Consider the following 19,574-nt stretch of genomic DNA (forward strand, 5'->3'; position numbering starts at 1 on the left):
TCTCAGACAAGACTGCCTTTACAGCTTTGTCTCCTGAAGATGTTTATTAAAATATGTTTTAAAAGGAGGTTGTGAAAGGGTACTTGTTACTGAGGCATTGTACATCGTGCCCCTGCCTCACCAGGCTGCTGTCGTGTATGGGAACACACCAGTGGAGCTGTTCCTGTCACTTAAACAAAAGTTTAAGTTACTGCTGGGAGCAGTAACTCCCTGCCTCTAGGCCTGCCCTGCTTAAAGGGGAGCTCAGGCCAAAGATTTTAGGGAAAATATAACAAAACCACTGTGTTTACAAAGGTCACTGTGAGGTGTACAGCTCCAGGTGGGTGAGGAGGCAGGCTCCAGGTGCAAGTACTGAGGGAAAGGTGCTGGAACTTGCTCTACATTTTGGGATTCCCCAGCCCACTTCTCAGCCTTCCCTTGCAGACACAAAGTGGGGAGAGGTGAGCTGGGAGAAAACCCCCATAAATAAGAAAGGGCAGCCGAGAGGACACGGGGGGTCACTGGGGGGATTTCGGGGCGAGCTGGGGGCACTGGGTGGCCTGCGGAGGTGGCTGTGACAAGCTGTGGCAGCGTTGTACCCCCACACCTGCAGAAGAGGGCCGAATGCCCCAAACCACCTTAATTAGGAGGGTTAATTACTCCTCCTAAGGGCTCGCTGTGGGGCTGCGGAGCTCCCCCCATGTCCCAGGGCCCTGCTTGGGGCTCGCAGCTCCCCGGGGCTGCTCCAGCTGCTCCTGGCAGGGCCGTGACGGCGGCGAGCGCGGGGCCGAGCACTTATCGTGTGTTTTATTTCGCGTTTTATTTTGTGTTTGTGCGGCCCGGCCCTGACAGGGAAAGGAAAACGTGAGGAAAACGTAACGAGCCTACTGCGTGTGGAAAAAAAAAAAAAAGTACAATAACCATCACGACCGACATCGAAACCGTTGTGTTTTTACTATTTTTTTATTTTATTTCCTGTCACCCTTCATTTCTCCACACCCGCGGTGAAGCCCCTCCTTTCGCGCCCCCCCCCGCCCCGAGCCGCCGGCGGCGCCCCCCCGGAACCTTCGGGCCGCGGCCGCGGCGCCCTCCCGGAACCTTCCTGCGTGCGCCCCCGTCGGGCTGCCCGCCGCGCTGCCTGAGCGCCGCCCCCGCCCCGCCGCCGCAAAACGGGGCGGAACGGAGACGCCGCCACCCGGCAGCCGCCGGTCGAGGCCTTCCCGGGCCGAACGGAGCGGGAGGGAGGGGAACCGGAGGATCCGGCGGAGGAAGGGAGCTGCGATCCGTCAGGCGAACGGCGGGGCGGCGCGGCGAGGCGCGGAGGCCCCCGGAGGGGTCCTTCGGCGACGGGGACGGAGGGAGCGGGACGGCGCCGCGATGAACCTGGAGCTGCTCGGTGCGGCCGGCGGGGGCGGGGCCGGGGGCGGCCGGCGGGGGGGGGCCGGGCCGGGCGGCGGGGACCCGGGCCCGGGGGGCCGGGAAGGCCAACGGGGTCCCGGCCGGTACCGGGAGGGGGTCGGGGGGGGGCGTGATGGAGCCCCGTGCTCGGCTCTGGGCCCCTCAGCACCAGGACATGGAGGGCCTGGAGGGCGTCCCGAGAAGGGCTGCGGGGCTGGTGGAGGGCCTGGGGCGCAGGTCCTGTGAGGAGCGGCTGGGGGAGCTGGGGGGGTTTGGGCTGGGGAAGGGGATGCTCAGGGCAGAGCTCGCTGCGCTCTGCAACTGCCTGAAAGGAAGGGGTGGGGAGCTGGGGGTCGGCCTCTTCTCGCAGGTAGCTGTGATAGGACCAGAGGGAACGGCCTCAAGTTGCGCCAGGGGAGGTTCAGGTTGGAAATGAGGAGACATTTCCGCTCAGAAAGAGCGGTCAGGCGCTGGGACGGGTTGCCTAGGGAGGTGGTGGAGTCACCGTCCCCGGGGGTGTTCAAGGAGAGGTTGGACGTGGTGCTTGGGGACATGGTTCAGTGGTGGTAGGGGTGGTTGGACCAGGTGGTCCTGGAGGGCTTTTCCAACCCTAATGATTCTTTGCCTCTGGTGCTGTCTTTGCATTTTGTTGCAGAATCCTTCGGGCAGAACTACCCCGAGGTAAGCGCCCACTTTCCTACACCCCTTGTCCCTGTCCCCATCCTGCTGCCAGCAGCATTCGGCCAGACCCTGACCGCTCCTTCCCCGCAGGAGGCCGATGGCACGCTGGACTGCATCAGCATGGCCCTGACCTGCACGTTCAACCGCTGGGGCACGCTGCTCGCCGTGGGCTGCAATGACGGGCGCATCGTCATCTGGGACTTCCTGACCAGGGGCATCGCCAAGATCATCAGCGCCCACATTCACCCCGTCTGCTCCTTGTGGTGAGAGAGGACTTATGTGTTTTTTTTCCCGGGAATGCTGTAACTGCATGCTTAGTGCTCTCTGAGCTAATAACTACCACCTCAGGAGCTACCAGGTGCAAGAGGCTGCTCTCCTTTTTGTTAGAATTTGCCTGTGTCTGTGTTTGCTGCGGATCAGGTGCTGTGATAGCCTGACTGCTCTTGACACCTGTTCCTGTTAGCTTCTGAAATGCAGCACGTTGTGGGATACAGAGTTGCATTTTAGGATGATTCCCTTTAAAATAGTTTGGAAATACAGTGTGTGTAATAAGTTTGGGGCTGTTAAGAGTTCACAACTTGTTTTCACGCAAACAGTTCTATAGCTGAACCTGATAATTAGGCCTGATAATTTTACGTGACTATTGGTGGACACATTTTATGCATTTAAGGAGTAACTTCTACTTGAATTCTCTCTTGTCACTGTAGCTGGAGTCGAGATGGTCACAAATTAGTGAGTGCTTCAACCGACAACATTGTGTCACAGTGGGATGTGCTCTCTGGAGACTGCGACCAGAGATTTCGATTTCCTTCACCTATCTTGAAAGTTCAGTACCACCCTCGAGACCAGTAAGTCCTGTGAAAAAGAGTTTGAACGCTCTCCTTTGGGTAAAATTAATGATTATCAAAATACTTTACCGTATTTTGCAAAGTAGATGCTTTCAGCATGTCTTCTTTACACGATTGGATTTGTCGTGGCTCTTTTTATTATGAAAATATCAAGAAGGGAGTAGAGTAAACGTGAGAATTATTCATAGTACTTAGAACTGTGCATAGAAATGTCTTGTTGAGTTTATAAGTTAACTTTATAAACGTAGAGAAGCTTCCAGAGAAGGAAAGGAAATGAAAGAAGATACCAGCTAAATGTCATTTCGCAGTGTAAGACTAGAGAAAACACAGGGTTATTCTACATAGCTCAACATAGATTGAGATATTTTTTTTTTATACTTCTAAATGAGAGAACTTTTTTGGAGAACAAACTGTTAATTCTTCCTTTACTGCTTTGCAGAAACAGAGTTCTAGTTTGTCCCATGAAGTCTGCGCCGGTGATGCTAACCCTGTCAGACTCCAAGCACGTTGTTCTGCCCGTGGATGATGATTCTGATCTCAACGTTGTGGCCTCCTTTGACAGGCGAGGGGAATACATTTATACAGGCAATGCCAAGGGGAAGGTGAGACTGTAGTAAGAGGCACTGGGTGCAGTATCTGAGATTATTTCCTGTCTTTATTGAGATGCTTGATGTCTCTAGGTTGCGTTCTTTGCTTTAATATACAAGTAAGGCTTCCTCAGTGTCTCTTGAATAGTCGATATGATGTTGACACAATCATCTTCACCTTCGCATTTCATCTTTGAAGATCTGTAGCATATGAATCTTTGTCTGAGTTAGGCCTTTGTGTTCCTGTTGTCTTTGACTGTATTTGTTGGATCCTTTTCCAGTGTAAATAAACCAATATTAATGTCGCAGAAACTGTAGTAGAAACTACAGTTGCAGAGCCCCAACTATTCCTGTGTAGATTGCTGAGGCTTCTGTTTTCAGGGTTAGTAGCAGGTGTGAAAGGTACCGAAAGTGGAGCGAGTCGTAGTGAAGACACTGATTGCCTTCTGTTTCCTTAATCTTCAGATCTTGGTCTTAAAAACAGACACTCAGGATCTTGTTGCTTCCTTCAGAGTGACAACTGGAACCAGCAACACCACAGCTATTAAATCAATTGAATTTGCCCGGAAAGGAAGGTGAGTTATTTCATTTAACAACTTCTGTCTTTAAAGATGAGCTGAAAGCTACTGACTATACAAGGTCTTAAGAACTGCCACAATTATTTCATGCAACATATTCTGACTCTTTATTTTCTTTTTTTTTTTGATGCAATACATGCTTTGTCCAATCTTTCCTACAGCTGCTTTTTGATAAACACAGCTGACAGGATAATCAGGGTGTATGATGGCCGTGAAATTTTAACCTGTGGACGAGATGGGGAGCCTGAGCCGATGCAGAAGCTGCAGGATTTAGTGAACAGGTAGGAGGCAGCAGAATGGGTGAAAGCCTGTCTTGAAGAGTTTGCGTTTTGTGTGTTCTGTGCTAATGGGAGCATCTGCACAAAGCGTAACTCAGTATTTTGTTTGGTGTAATGGAAAGATGTTTTTATTTGAAACTTGTGAGTCACAATTTGATTGAAATGTAAATGTTATTTGTGGATGGAAGGATATAAGTTCTCGGTCTGGAGAACAGTCCTCCGTCCTCCATGTTGTGCTGTTGTTTAATTGCCTCTCTTGAAATTTTTGCCTTTGCGTGCAGGACCCCATGGAAGAAGTGTTGTTTCTCTGGTGATGGCGAATATATCGTAGCAGGTTCGGCACGACAGCATGCTCTCTACATCTGGGAGAAAAGCATTGGAAACCTAGTGAAAATCCTTCATGGGACCAGAGGAGAGCTGCTCCTGGATGTAGCAGTAAGAACACTGCCCACTATTGCTGAGTTTCTTGTTATTTTGCAAACTAAGCTTTCTTAGTTTTGTTTACCAATTAAGCTCCTCTTTTCTCTTTTCACATAAACCTAGTGGCATCCTGTCCGGCCGATCATAGCTTCCATTTCCAGTGGTGTTGTATCAATATGGGCTCAGAATCAAGTGGTAAGCGTTTCAGATTATTTCCTTAAGAGAATTCCCTGGTGGTTTCCATCCTAGCAGACCGAATGTGTGTTGAAATCCTTTATTGAATCCCAATTCAGCAAGCTCTCTAGCTTCACCTGCCTGACTTGAAAGATGTTTGCCATCTAGTTGAATGTGAGGAGGGTGCATATACTTCAACTGCTGAACTAGTTAAGCTTTGTGTTAAGTCACAGGGACATTTTATGCAGGGATGGTGTCCTTCTGTATGTGTTAAGTATAGGAAATCTGAGTGTGTGCGTGCCAAACCTGCAGTGGATAATACTAACAGACAAGTTTGGTTTTAGGGGTAATGACATACATTGCAATATCTAAGGAGTATGGTCATATAGGAGCTGATTCATGCAGTTCCTATTTGGCGTATGACTCTTGATCTGATTGAGCCATGACTTCTGTGATCTTGCACATGGCTTGGGGGACTTTAAGGCAGCATCAGATTGTAATTGCACGAGTCCTCGCTGTGGTTGCTGTTACTTTGCGTAAAGTAAAATTCATCTTGAATTTGTGGTTTAGGAAAACTGGAGTGCCTTTGCGCCTGACTTCAAAGAACTGGACGAGAACGTAGAATACGAAGAGAGAGAGTCCGAGTTTGACATTGAAGATGAGGATAAGAGTGAGCCAGAACAGACAGGTAATTCCTAAACTGTTCCTCTGGAGCAAAGGTGCGGTCAGCAGTTCAGTTGTTATCAAATCATTTGTAGTCCAAATATATGATCATAATAAAAATTAGTGGTCACAGTAGTATATGTGGGTAGTAAATGGCAAAATAGCAGCGGATAAATGAAGATATGTAAATCGACAATCAGTGTGGTTCCTCCTAATTGACATGCCGTATTTGCTTAACAAAGCCTCCCCTTTCCGTTGTGTTTTCAGTCCAAGGCAGTAGCAAATTGACCCGTGGTTGTCTGGGCTTGCTCTCACCAGAAGCGATGCTGAATTTGAATCAATAGCAGCACAGCTTGGCCGTTTGGTGGTGCCAAAAAATTGTGTACTGGAAAAGGCTAACGGTACTATAGAAAGAAGTAAGGATTCTTCCCAGCACACCACAGAGCTCTCCTCATTACCAGGCTTTGCAGTACTTCACACATTTAGATTGCTTTTTCTCTGGCACTTTCTAATATTAAAGTGTAACGTTGGCTTGTGGGAACAAAACATTAAAACAAATTCTAAGTAATTTGTTCTTTTCATTGTTGTCTTTAATTCTTTTTTCCCCTGGTCCTTAGGTGCTGATGCTGCAGAAGATGAAGAAGTGGATGTAACTAGCGTGGATCCCATTGCTGCCTTCTGTAGCAGGTAAAAGAATAATTTTGTTTAAAGTATGAATACAAAATGTATCACTGATTCCCTGTATAGTATAACAGCCCTCCCCACGTGTTTTTTGTGTCTTTCCTGTATTGGATAGAAAGAGTTGCTTGTGGTAAAGAGCCATTTGCAGAGGCTAAGGTGCATCTTTGTGCATGGATTGCTACATTTCATGTAGTTACAGCACAAACAAGGTGTACGTTTCAGTTGTTAATTGCTCTGGGTGAGGAAGATGAAAGAAATGAGACCAAGATAAGCCGTGTCCCTTTGTTTCTCATTCTTTTAATACTCAGTGCATCTCTGAGAAACAGTCAAGAGTGTCGTCTTTTTTCTTCTCTCTGTCCCAGAGTCCCCTGTTAATCACCATCAGTCTTGCAATAGGAAAACAATTGGCAGTGTTTGACCGTGACGCTCACGTGGCATGCTCTCCCTCCAAGAATGACAAGCCTTGTCGTCACAGCATTTCCACTTTCCTCCTTAATGTCTTTGGTTGAGGTATCAGATATTTGTAGAGAGTTCTCAAGCTGCCAAATGCCTTGATCAACTACACAGCATGGATATATGACTGCTCCTTGCAGAGACAGGTCTTGGTTTGTGAATGTGAAGATGTTAAAGAGCACTAGTTTAAATGAGAGCCTACTTTTTTCTTTCATAGTGATGAAGAACTGGAGGACTCCAAGGCTCTGCTTTACTTACCCATTGCTCCTGAAGTGGAAGATCCAGAAGAAAACCCCTATGGGCCTCCCCCTGATGCTGTTCAGAGTTCTTTAAGCGATGAGGGAATAGGTTCTGAGAAGAAGAGGCAGTCCTCCTCTGATGGACCTCAGGCACCAAAGAAGAAGCCCAAAACCACCAACATTGAACTACAAGGAGTACCTAATGATGGTGATTAGAAGCTGCCGTTGTTTTAGTGTCTATTTTGCATCTGACTTAGTTTTTAGTTTTGCCTAGTCAGAATACTAGGTGGTCACTTGTGTTTTTTTTTTTTTGTGAAGTTACTTCTTATAGCAATGTGTAGAGTAGGTGGCCATTAAAAAGTTTGCTGGCGTTTTGCAAACTAGAAATGAGAACAGGCATCCCGAAACTAGTTTTTAATGTTGTTTGTATTTAACATATGATTTCAGTGTCCTAATGGTAACTCATCTTGGTAACACATTGCTTTCCACAGAAGTCCATCCGCTGCTGGGCGTGAAGGGAGATGGTAAATCCAAGAAGAAGCAAGCAGGCAGGCCTAAAGGATCAAAAGGTAAAGACAAAGATTCTCCATTTAAACCGAAACTCTACAAAGGGGACAGAGGTGCTTTACCTCTGGAAGGAGCAGCGAAGGGTAAAGTGCAGGCGGAGCTGGGACAGCCTTTGACAGGTAAGGACCCAGTGTGAGCGTCGTTGCTTGCTTGGTGGCCTTGCTTTGTACAGACCCTGACTTAATATAGTCATAGCATTTTATCTTCCCAAATGGCACCTGCTCACTGAATGTTTAGCTGCTGTCAAGGATAGGCAAAATTTTACACTTTCTTTGTGGAAGGGCTTTTGATATTTTTAGTAAAACTGATATCCATGCATGTGGTGTTGCATATAATGAGCATGTAGGGTTTTTGGTAGAGATGGAGCACTATTTCAAAAGCAAGATATCTTGTGATGACTTTAGTGTTTTTGTTAACTTCTGTCAATTCTTACATTCACAATAACTGTGCTCAGTTTGGCTGGGTAGATTTTGACAGCAAAAATGTAAATAGTGAAGGGTTCAGAAGCTTAAACTGATATTTTGTGCCATCAATGGTGTAATGAACAAAAACATACTGTAAGCAGAACTAGGAAATGAAACAGATATCAAAAACTTTGTTTTGAGGGTTAGAAATACTGCCCGCTGACTTAGGAGAGGTTTTATTTTCCTCTTCTCTGGGACTCAGGTAAATGACCTCGTAATTGGGGTTTTCCGTTTCCTGTCTGAACAAGGTTATTGTTATAAATGGTTTCTGCCAAAATACACACCTGTGACTTTCCACTAGGCGAAGTGTTGTGTTGCTTAAAGGAGTGTAGTAAAAGATTGAGCATTGCCTGTTTGATCAGTGGACCCTAAGATAAAAATCAGGAGCCGAATTTTATATACATAGCTATGCAATAGCCTTAGTTAAATTCCAGAAAGCACAGATGCTATAAAAGAGGACAGGTTTTGTTGGCCCTTTCTACGCTTTTTTAAATGGTGTTTGTTGGTTGCTTACTCTAGAACAAGCCTTGCAGTCACCTTCGTTAGGGCCCAGCTGGTGACAGTGTTTCCCATCTGTCTCATTTGTTACTTGAGCATATTTGGGAGAAGTTCATTCAAGAGTAGCAAAGGAAGTACATGTTTGGATTAAATGATGTGTGCTCCACAGAGAACTCAGGGCTGATACATAAACGGATTCAAAGATACGATGTAATTGATATATCAAATTTTGCATTTCCTTGAACCCAGCAGCTGCTGCTGTGGATTTTAGACTGCACAGAGTTGATTTTTGTTTTTTAACCCCTTCCTTCCCTCACTGCTGGTCCTACGTTACCCACCTTGCTCATTGTCCTTCCTGCTCTGCTCCTGTTACGTTGCTTGTACTAGTACTGATAACTGCTATGTGCAGAAAAAGAGGATGTGATAAAAGAAACCTGTCTATAAGTGGCAAAACATGGTGAATGTTTTCTGGGCTTCTATTTATTCTTTTCACATTGCCCCTTACGAAAATCAAGAAATGAAACAGATAGCCGAGAATATCATTAGACCTTGTTTGTAGCCTGGGCAGTACAGATTAGGTTGTAGTGTCAGGGTTACCAGGCAGGGCAGTTCTCTCTCGATTTCTCAGGTCATTAGGGGCAATCCAATGTGCTTAGAAGTACAGTAATAAGGAATTGTCTGGGTCAATACAGATTCTCAGATGCCTGCTGGCATCTGTTAAACATCCTGACTTCTCTATTGTGCCATGCTGGGTGGACAAGTCTAGTCTGAAGACCAGATGAATATAACCCTTCATCAGCAAGCCTGTTGGTTGCTTTCTTTTATCACTCTGCTAATTAACATGGCCATGTGCAAAAGGACATAAAAAAAAAAAGAGAGGATCGTGCACTGGAAACTTAATGTGGCTTCCCAAACAAATTTCAGTGGTTAATTGTTTCAAAAAAAAAAAAAAAAGCTGAATATCTTAACTTATCCATGTTTAAGGAGCTGTATAAGCACTTCAGGGAACCGTGTGTAATCACTTTCAGAGAAATGGTTTAAATAGCAGGTATGTTTTTCCTTTTTTTTTTTTCCAAGGTGTACGTTTCTGTAACTTTCTTATCACTCTTTACTAATTTGCTTGGTCTATCATTCTAGACAGATCTCAGTGTCTTCTTCCTGGCAGCTTGTAATCGTTGTTGCATCAATCTGCTCTATAGAGCTGTAGGAAAACATTACTCCCATTTCCTCTAACATATTTCAAATGAAGCAAGATTCTAGACAGGCGCCTGTTTTTTTTTGCACATAATTGGAAATCATATTTGGGAGGTTTTTTGTGTGGCTTTGCTTATAGTTTTCTGTGCGATACTTACAGTCTGACTTGCATTAAGAGACAACTGTGCATTTTTACTTGCTGCTGCTGAGCTTTGGATGCAAATAATCATAGCAAATAATCAATATTGCTATGGTGGACTTCTGTCTCAGTAGCATCTGTTACTGTGCTCCCTTATACGGTACCATTGACCAAACAGATCATGCAGTAGGTCCCACCAGTTAGTATTGGAAGCATCTGTATGAGTCGTATGATGAAAGTAACAGTCCACTAAAAAAAAAAACAAACATCACTTGGATCTCTCAAAGCTCACAGTCATCTTCTCATGAAGTTCATGTCTGTCTTCCTTTGTTCTCTTTATGGCTTGCGCTTATAACTTCTGTTTTGGGCAGCCAATTTTTTCTTGGGTCTGCCAATGTTCCACCACTCGCAAATGCATGTTTTCAAACTGAAGTGGCCTTCTGCTTGCAGTGCTGGAGCCAGACTGGCTTCTCTGTGTCTCTTGCATGAAGCTATCAGTTCTGCTAGTTCCTTGTGCTGTTGCTTTCTGATGTAAGTGATCAGTCCCTAAACCAGCCTCTCAATGAGCGTTTTTTCTCTGGCAGCAGTTGTCTGAATTGCCGTAATACAGCATCTTCTGCAAGCTGCGTGGCTGGGACCTGGAGCCTGCTGCAGGCTGTCTCTGTGGCTGCGCTGTGCAGCCTGGCAGTAAATGTCCTAGTGTTAAAGCAGATGTGTCAAAATCAGATTTCAGTAAAGACAAACTGGGAAGCTTGATCTATTTTATGGTCTTAGAACAAAATCATGCAGCATTCTGATTTAACCCCAAATGAAATGAAACACGTTCTTTTCAGTTGTGTTTCTGCTCTGAGATTTTGGGGTTGATGAATCCAAAAATTTTCCACCAGGTAAGTTTGCTTGTTCCTCTGTGGAATAAAAGCTCAGAGGTTCTTAGCCACCTTGTTCATGCCTATGCACGTGATCTCAAATGCAAATGCAGAAATACTGAAGATCTCAATTTGTCATAGGTACTATCTTGTTGATTATATTTCGTTCTGGAAAGAATAGCTTTATCTAGAAAATCTTGGTCTCTTTTTTTTTTTCTGGAAATGTTTGCAACATTTGATGGTCTCTGGTTTCTGGTAACATCTGTTTGAGCCTGATGATTTATTTTTCACCTTTGATCTCTTTAGCAGGTGGTGCAATCTCAGAATTGTTATGAAGACATTCTTCCTTATCTTCCCCTGTTCTTTCCTATATTGGCACCATAATATGGAAAACAGATGAAATGCTCAGTCAGAATGGACTGACTATAATAAGCAGCCTGATTGTTCATGGATTCAGGGAGTGACTTTTATAAGAAATGAATATTGAAGAGGAAATGGCCTTCATTCTTCCTTAATTGCCTCTTCATCGAACAGTGTAAGATGCTGACTCTCAGGTCATGCAATTTGCAAAGAGACTTAATTGGACTGCCTTTGTGTTGTCATATATCACTATTTCTCAACTGAGCTGGTACCCAACACATTGCCACTCCAGAGCTTGTCAACCTTTTTTTAAAGTAATTTTTCTTGTTCCTGGATTGAAGAATACCTAAAGTGTATGGTGTTTATTGCTGATACCATATGGCTTTGTATCCTACAGACTTCCCTTTCTTTGCTGTTCGTTTTCATTTCAGCGAGTTGTAGGTCCTTCTCTGCTGGCTGCGTTACCTTCTCAGCTTTTCTGTTAGTTCAGTGCGATGTCTTCTATGCTGACATGCCTAGTGAAACGCTGCTACTGATTATGTGCCAGGTTTGATTTCATCTCAAGTGGATAGAGACGTAATGTGAAGAATCAAGACACCCTCTGAAGTCCGCAAAAAATGAATCTTCATAGAGTGGATATTTTAGACATGAAGGATAACTCTGCTTGTTGGGAAAGGAACAAAGGAGAGTAGCAGTAGATAAAATACTTGGTTTATGTGCTTTCATCTAGACTGTAATATGAAAAGCTGTGTTGGCAGTTTCTTTCCGTCCTTGCAAGTGTTTTTATTCTGTTTCTTTCCTTTAAGATGTACTACCAGAAACAATTGGTTTCCTCCTTTGCTGGTGTATGCTAGCAGTTACAGAAGAAGCAGAACCAATATTTATCCTAACTGAAACTGTATTTTTTCAGTAATCCTTCCAAGACTTAAAGATGAAATGAATAGCAATGTGATCGTGTGAAAAACAAAACATATGGAACTCGATTTTTTTTTAAACGATCTTTTGTTTTATTTCTTTTCCACTTCTGGATCAAGAATAGAAGAACGATGAATGCTCGCAGCTTCTTCCCAGCTGTACTTCAACCTTTTATTTCTTAATGACATTTGTAATGTTTTCTTTGTGGGAAAGGCAAGAGACGCTTTCTCTATCCAGTACCTACAGCCTGATCCTTCTGTACTAGACCAACAGCTTGCTAAAAGAAAGCTTTCATTCCTAATACCCCTTGTTTTGTAGTGACTTTTATGGTTCCTATGCAATTACTTCATTTTTTTCCCTAGTTGTAATTATTGAGATATCTCTATGTATTTAAATTTTCAAAGTATACTGCAGACATTAAAAGCCAAGAAGAGGAGTCATAACGAGATGTGTTAATTTACAGTCGGAAGTGTGCAGTAGTAGCATGAGATGGAAGCATGGGAAGAGAGGAGGCATTTTAAATTGGAAGGATTTTTTAAAACTGGTATTTTCATTTCCGGCTTTGGTACAGTGGTCTGCTTAATGAAATTTGTTCCCATGTGTACAGTATTAGTTTTCTTTGTTCTTTCTGCTTGTAGGACAATTTACATCTTTTCTAGAACGCTGTTATGTCAAATCCACCCAAATGTGGTGTGGCTGAGCTCACAAGCTTTCAAAGATGCACAGGCAATGGTTCTCTAGATTATTTTCAAGCATATTATTTGCCACAGGCTCCAGCCTTCATTTCTGTTAAAACTTCTTTGTACAGTGTATATGTCCTTGGTTTATTTTCTTCCATCTTTTATTTTATTTTTTTTGGTATGTGTAGTTCTGTACAGTATTTGTCAGATACTGGCTTGCTGGTAGCACAAAGCAGTGATGTTAGTTTTTGTGTCTGTAAATAAAGATGTATGTTTTATTTCCTAAAGTCAGTGGTTAAGTCTTGGCTTTTCCATGCTTCCTGATCGTTTATATTGTGACGGTGGCTAGGAGTCCCACAACACAGCTCTGGTGCAAATGTGTTGTACCCTCACCACAGCTGGTGTGTTGTACCTTCACCACAGCTGGTGTGTTGTGTTCCTTTTGTTTCAACTTTGGTTTTTTGTTTTTCTTTTTTCTTTAATGTGGCATTTGGTTGCAGTAGTAAATCTCTAGTGTAATAAAAAGCCCTGTATACCTGAGTGCACCTCTGGGACAGCTGTGCTGAAAGGGGAGCTGAGCACAAAGTGTACCGCGTGTAGCTGGCTTAACTGGATGTGAAACATAACTGTATTAGATCTTCTAAAGTTATCATTTTAATAAATTAAGGGGTGTTAGAAAAAGAAGCAAGGATATTTGTTAGCAAAGCTGTTTAAGAACAGGGCAATCTAACCCCTTTCTGCAATCCGTAATTCAATTGCTGGTAGAGAGACGATTGATTATTGAACTGGCTTGACCATAGTTCCATTACTGCGTCAAAAGAAACAATTTTGACTTTTTTTCATGGAGAACTTTTTTAGTAGTGCGTTATTCTTTTGGGATGCTTGAATACTTGGTGAACTATGTTGGGATGTTTCCTCTTTATGCACCCTCCAGCCATGACAGCGTACAGGAGATTTTGGTTTTACAAGTTCATAAACTGGACGTGGAGATTTTGGCTCCGAGATCGCTCTTTGGAGTCGGTGGCTGTACGTGACGCAGCGGATGGGGTTCAGGAGATGCCCTGAGGTCAGCGCTGTTGAATCCTAGGCAGAGCCCGTCTATGACATCGTCACCTGGGAACGTGAGCGCTCAGAGCAGCTTTGCTGAGCCCTGTGTAGAGATGGATGGCATCAGTGATACAACTGTGTTCACCTGGCCTTTGATCCCTGGGTAGTGTGATGGCACTGAAGTCCAAATCTCGTTTTCATGGTCTTGGTCACTTGGGCGTTGCCTTGGATTTTTGGGATGTGCATATGTGATAAAACCGCAGGTGCTACCTAAGTCATGATGATTTCCTCGCAGTGAACAGTGCTATTTTAAAAGTTCCAATAACGATTACTTACATTGTTTTATAGCTTCATGAGAAAATTAAACTGGAACAATACAGTGGGAATTCATTAAAAGAGCATGTAAAATCTTATGGAGAAGGAGGGAGGACTTCATCTTTTTTAACTTGTCAGATAGATCCCAGTTGCTGGATAAGGCGAATTTAAACATTCTGCTCTGAGACCCGGAACTCGGGATTCATTCTGACCGACACAGCGATGTGCTGCATCTTCTTTAGCAGTGTTACGCTTCAAGCCTGTCTCGTTAGAGGATATTCCCTAATGGAAGGGTTAGGTCTTAAAGGTGATGCTGGTGGCATTTCAGAAATGCTAAGTATGAAGGCTTACAAAGAGCGATTTATTTGATTATTATTATTTTTTTTACTGCTGAATTTATACGGCTTTAGAGAGTAGCATATCTGATTGATAACTGACATGAAGACCTTAGGGAACGGATGCATCCTTGGGATGCTATCTTGTGCTTTCTACCTTCCACTGGCAGCCTCCTTTCAAAAAGTCACCATCCCGGCAGAGCTGAAGTTGGTGGTAGCTAAAGTCGCTGTGAACGCCACGTCCTGCAGCGTCACCTGCGGGCTGGGCTTCAAGCTGGAGGAGATGTGCGAGATCACTCCGGCCGGAGAGAGGAGGAACTGCACCCTGCGCAGGTCCCCGTGCCTCACCACCTGGGGCTGTGGCTTGCTCCACTTCACCGTCCCGGTGGGCAAACCGTTCACGTTCAGCTGCCTGAGCTCGGACACGGTCGACTTCGTTAGCCGAGCCTATACCTGCACGTGGAGGCTTGCCCCAGGCCTGATCACCATGAACGACGTCCTGTTTGGACCTTTCAAAAACCCCGGTTATGTCGTCCGGTTTTCCCCCACCAGGGAGTCGGACGCGGGGACTTACCGCTGTGATGTGCGGATGCTGAAGACGTTCAGGGTCATCAAGAGAGTCTACTTCGGGGTCAGAGTGATCCGAAATGACTTAGTGGATCTGAACTTTGAGAAGTCCTTGACTCACGAGCAGAAGCTAGCAGCAAACGAGGAGGAAGGAATCAAAGGAAACAACACCCACACAGAAGTGCAGCAGCACTTCTGGCAAAGAAAATCATTTTATAAATCCCTGATAGGAATTGGAAGCGGAGTGATAGGAGTTCTCTTACTGAGAGCAGCTCTCCGCTCTTTGCAGAAGACTTTGAGAAGAAGCGATGCAGAGACACAACCTGAGTTTTAATGCAATTGCTGTTCTCTCTTGTTTGTTGTAACAAATACAGCAATATTAGTATTGATGCAGCTTTTCATGGTGAGGTTTGTTAATTTGGCAGTTTGTCTATTACCAGACTGAAGCTTAACAAAACAATTGGTAAGTTAGCACCGAAGAGTGGGTCTTAGTGGTGGAGTGCAGGCAGTGTCTCCAGGTGGGGCAAGGCTCTTGTTCCCTACGTGGTGTGAAAGGCTGCCTGATGTTCTCTACCCCTGGAATGGTCCAGACAGAAGTTAAGAGGACACTGAGCCACAGAAGACTGCCCGATACTTCTCTAACTAGGCTTTATTTTACCTCTAGTTGCTTTGTTTGTTTTGTAGCTGATAACTCGGCATCCTGCTTCTGCCTTATTATTTCTTCTGCCTTGCCCAGAACTGCGGCGATGCGGGCTGACCCAGATGGCTGGCTTTGGTAGGCGGTGTTCTCCAGCAAGAGGCACAAAGAAGCGAGGATGCAGCAGCTGGGCCCAGAAACGTGGTTTCCAGACTGCCTGCTGTCCCCATCAAACCCAAGCAGTCCACCCTTGGGAGCTGGGTGTGCAGGGACGAGGTGAGCCACTGCTGCCTGCTGTCTCTACAGATGTTTGTCTCCTGCCACTGGAGCTCAGGAAACAAGTATTAAGTGATAGCTGGGAGCTTCCACTCTCCTTTGTAGTTTAGAACAGCGAGGCAGGGAGCAGTAGGTAGCACAAGCAAATCTTCAGTTTGAGCACGGCTGCTTGGGAACATAACGGGGTGTTTTTAATCACAGCTGCGAGCTGAGCTCACTCCTAAAAATCTTTAAAGGGGGAGGAGAGGGAAGAGTTCAGTGGGTTTGTGGATCTTTCATTTTTCCTGGTGACTAATAAGTATAAAACATGCAGCAACTTAGTAGGGAGTACTGTTTCCCTCTTGGTCGCAGAATCCACTGAGGGACCTATTAAGTGCCTTCTCTTTCTAGTTCCTGCCTCAATTTTAGAGTAAACAACTATATTTACCAAGTCCATTTCCTTTTTTCCGTGAACTAAAGTACAGGAATGCATAGCACATCCAATTCTGTGGAAAATAATGATACAGCTCTACTACTTAAGATCAAAGCGTATTTTTTTTTTCTTTCTGCCAGAACAAAAAAATGCTTTTATGTCGAAAGAGTTGGGTATACAAGGAAATACCTTGTTTGCAGAGCCTCCTGTGTAAGGACAAAAAATCAAACTGAAATGCGGTGAGCCAAATCTTCAGGTATGATTAAGTAGCTAATAAGTTTATTGAGACAATGAGCTGTAGAGTACGGGGCTGCCTGGCCGTGTCTGAGTGGAGAAGCAAGCCCACGATCGGGCTTGAGTTCTCAGTTTGTAGCTCTGCCAAGCTCCCTGCTTCTGTGGGAGGACTTCAGTGGGCACAACCGCTGCAGAAGTCTGTAAACATGAAGGGAGCCGTTCAGCAGGGACAGGAGGTGCCTCTCTTTTTAGTAGCTTGGCTCTGGGGGGCATGTGGGAGCCCTTGGGAAGATGCCCGGTCCCCTTCTGCTGTCTGGGGTTGACCCTTGGGGAAGGCACGGGAGGGTTGCTACACCGCTGGGACAGACAGCAAGGGGCTGTATGAAAACATACAGCAAAACATCTAGCAACCTGTTCCTAAGGCTCAGAAGCTCCTGGATGGTGATCCAGTTATCCAAGATTTTCTTGCTTCTCTTCCTCATCGGTTTCCTCCGACTCAGCCCTACAATACTGAAGTTTCTTCTGTGCTCGGCGCTGGCTTTGTCCTCGCTCTGCTGTTCCTTCTGGCTCCGCAACTCTTTCCTCTGTTTCTGTTCCCTGGCCAGAAGCACGCGCTGCTCTCTCTGAGCCTTCCTCCAGGATTTCCCAGTCTCGAGCTCACTGCGGGTGTCCTCATCTGTGGTCAGCCCGCTGCCGCCTTCTGTGCCTCTCCAGGCCCTGTCCTTTAGCAGCCATTCTTGTGTTGCTTCTGCAAGGACCGCTCGCTCCCTTCGGCAGCCTCCATCTGTTCCCGTTAGCCCTGCTTTGCCCTCGGGGCTTTCTCTGCAGCTCTCTGCATTTGCTGATGCTCTGGCCGGGTCACCGAGGCGCTCTGCAGCAGCCGTGTCCTGCAGCAAGCTGATGGGGCTCCTGTAGCGATGCGCCTGACGAGGAGTTTCAAGCTCTTTGGGGCCGTCAGGGATGCTTGGTGGTGGGCACACATCTCTGGCTGGTTCTGCTCCTTGGTTCTCACTGGGCACGTAACTAGATTCGTTATTGCTGTTGCAGTCCTGTGGCAGCAAGTCATCAAAGAAAGCCCTGCAGGGAAACCAAACAGATACACAGGTTCCTCCCCAGCCAGTGAGAGGGGCTGGGGCTGTGTTGGGCATGCTGAGGGTTACATGTACACGTATTTTTTAATTGAATGGCCAAAGCACAGAACCGGGACCTAGGCAGCAGCTAGCTCAGGCTGCTTTAAGGTCAGCAGCTGCTGCTATTAGAAATCCAGTTTGGAGAAGTGTGGGTTGATGATGTGCTTTGCATGCTATGGCACTGCTGCTTTTTAGGGGGCGTTTCTCTATCTCCAGTAACACGTACATACCAGTCCAGGCAGAGATCTAAACATGATTTGCTGCAGTTTTGTTCCATGTGGCGTTGCTCATCCCCTGCTCCAAAGTCCATCTGGGTTGCAGCATGAGATGTTTGGGGGAAGCCTGTGGGCAGACTTCTCTTTGTGCATTTCCAGTGTAGCGTGGTCTCCAGTGCTCTGGACTATCTCTAGGACCTCCTGTAAGCTGGCTCTGGAGGTATCTTTCCCATGGACCTGGTTAGAAGGGCAGCAGATTGCAACGAGTCCGTTCAATACTCACTAATTTATGGTTTTCAATGCAGAATTCCTCCTCGCTGGCAGAGCTCCTCCATCCCTGAAGCTGGTGGCTCTCCTGCTCAGCAACATCTCCCAAATTTGGGGAACAGATCGAGGTAGTTGGGCTTTTACTAGCTTCCTCATTCTGCTGCAGAGATAAGAGATGAAATCGTATCTTTGCATCTCAAGTGTGCTCATAAGATCAATGTGAAAAAATTATTACAACAAACTCCACGATTTGCACTGATCTACCGTTAAACTTCCCTGTTGATACCTGCTGTAGGTTAACCAGTTTCTTTTATCTTAAAATGTATTTCTTTTCAGCTGAAATAAAAATACGGCAAGCTGCTTCCAAGCAGGGTGAAATGTGTTGACTCAGATTTAACACCACCGTTTGAGCTGGCTCTGCGTACAAGCGAGACCTGGATTTTGGCTCTTCTCCTTGTGTCGTCTTCGCACCCCCAAGGAATTCTCTTTCCCAAATCTGTAAAAAGCAGCAGCAGCAACCTGCCCACTGTGCACTCATGCTTCAGACGCCCGCGGGAGCCTGCTGTGTGCCTGGCTGCATTCATCCAGTCCGGATCTCTCCTGTCGATGGCTTTCTTGGTGGCAGGGGCCCATGGTTCGCATCCCTAGATATGCAAAGGGACCCTTGCACCCTTTTAAATATATCTGGGCAAGAATACAAACAGTTAATAAAAACTGAAGCGGGCACCTTCTGTAAACATGATTTAGAGAGCTCTTTTTGCTTACTAAATAGGAAGAAATGGGTAACAACTTTGTAAGTTGGGGATGCTCATGGTAGGAGAGAGGAGGCTGTGGGGTCCCCTCTGTGCAGAAGAGCCCGGTGTAGCAGGAACAGGCTTGTGCTTGGTTCGGGAGCTAATGGTTAAAACCAACAAAGAGAAGCTGACCCCTCTGGAAGGGTCTCCTTGCGCTTTGTAATGTAAATGCAGGGCTTGCGGCCTGTGGGCAGCTGTGTTTTAGAAATGCAGAGAGATTACATGAAAGGTCCAGGACAATCCATTTTCTCACTGCTTAGCTGAGGAGGTCAGAGTGGGAGCCCAAAGCGTCCTTCATCTTTTTATTGCATCCTTTTTTTTTTTTCTTTTGGCCAAGGGGAGCAGGGAAGATGAATGTATTTTTTTAAGTTGATTTAAAGATGGAAGGCAGTGATGGAGAGTGCAGCTCCAGCATCAGAAAGGATGGAATGAGGCCTTTTCCTGATGTAGCTGCTGTTTGAAATTGTACTTTCCCTCTATGCTTTTGCATTTTACAACAATCTGAAGTGTTTTTCCTGATGTTTACTTTAGCAGGTCTGCTGGGGGATGGAGAGGAAGGAAGGGAGAGCAGGCTGCGCTGTTGGGGTGAGAGGTTACAGAGGGGGAAAGGGGAGCTCAGATGGACAGGGAGAGGAAGCAGCTGAAGCAAGGACCCTTTGAAACAACACTCTCTCCTCCTCCCT

At 45.6% G+C, this 19,574-nt stretch overlaps 2 protein-coding genes across 7 annotated transcripts in view; both read left to right on the forward strand.

Annotated features, from left to right (window-relative positions):
- The first annotated feature begins 1,135 nt into the window (after positions 1 to 1,135).
- RBBP5 (RB binding protein 5, histone lysine methyltransferase complex subunit) overlaps positions 1,136 to 19,574 on the forward strand; it is a 92,146-nt gene continuing 73,707 nt past the window's right edge. Inside the window, exons 1-14 of one of the 6 annotated variants that reach the window (XM_040536159.1) lie at positions 1,140 to 1,375; positions 2,033 to 2,058; positions 2,149 to 2,321; positions 2,766 to 2,906; positions 3,346 to 3,508; positions 3,959 to 4,068; positions 4,233 to 4,352; positions 4,631 to 4,784; positions 4,893 to 4,964; positions 5,514 to 5,631; positions 6,224 to 6,293; positions 6,958 to 7,187; positions 7,471 to 7,548; positions 11,014 to 12,025. In XM_040536159.1, the coding sequence (XP_040392093.1) occupies positions 1,357 to 1,375; positions 2,033 to 2,058; positions 2,149 to 2,321; positions 2,766 to 2,906; positions 3,346 to 3,508; positions 3,959 to 4,068; positions 4,233 to 4,352; positions 4,631 to 4,784; positions 4,893 to 4,964; positions 5,514 to 5,631; positions 6,224 to 6,293; positions 6,958 to 7,187; positions 7,471 to 7,548; positions 11,014 to 11,042 (1,503 nt within the window). In that variant the 5' untranslated portion in view covers positions 1,140 to 1,356 and the 3' untranslated portion in view covers positions 11,043 to 12,025. Of the gene's footprint in view, positions 1,376 to 2,032; positions 2,322 to 2,765; positions 2,907 to 3,345; positions 3,509 to 3,958; positions 4,069 to 4,232; positions 4,353 to 4,630; positions 4,785 to 4,892; positions 4,965 to 5,513; positions 5,632 to 6,223; positions 6,294 to 6,957; positions 7,188 to 7,470; positions 7,666 to 11,013; positions 12,026 to 19,574 lie in introns of those variants that run through there. The other 5 variants (XM_040536160.1, XM_040536157.1, XM_040536156.1 and 2 more) reach the window with 5 other exon arrangements.
- Positions 12,940 to 15,328, forward strand: TMEM81 (transmembrane protein 81). Its single transcript, XM_040536162.1, has one exon. It carries the CDS (start codon positions 14,463 to 14,465, stop codon positions 15,258 to 15,260), a length of 798 nt encoding a protein of 265 aa, XP_040392096.1. The 5' UTR covers positions 12,940 to 14,462; the 3' UTR covers positions 15,261 to 15,328.

Source organism: Cygnus olor, chromosome 24 (genome assembly GCF_009769625.2).
Source record: "Cygnus olor isolate bCygOlo1 chromosome 24, bCygOlo1.pri.v2, whole genome shotgun sequence".
NCBI lineage: Eukaryota > Metazoa > Chordata > Aves > Anseriformes > Anatidae > Cygnus > Cygnus olor.

Excerpts from the sequence above, each read along its gene's own strand:
- TMEM81 (XM_040536162.1), top strand. The coding sequence starts at position 14,463 with ATGAAGACCTTAGGGAACGGATGCATCCTTGGGATGCTATCTTGTGCT.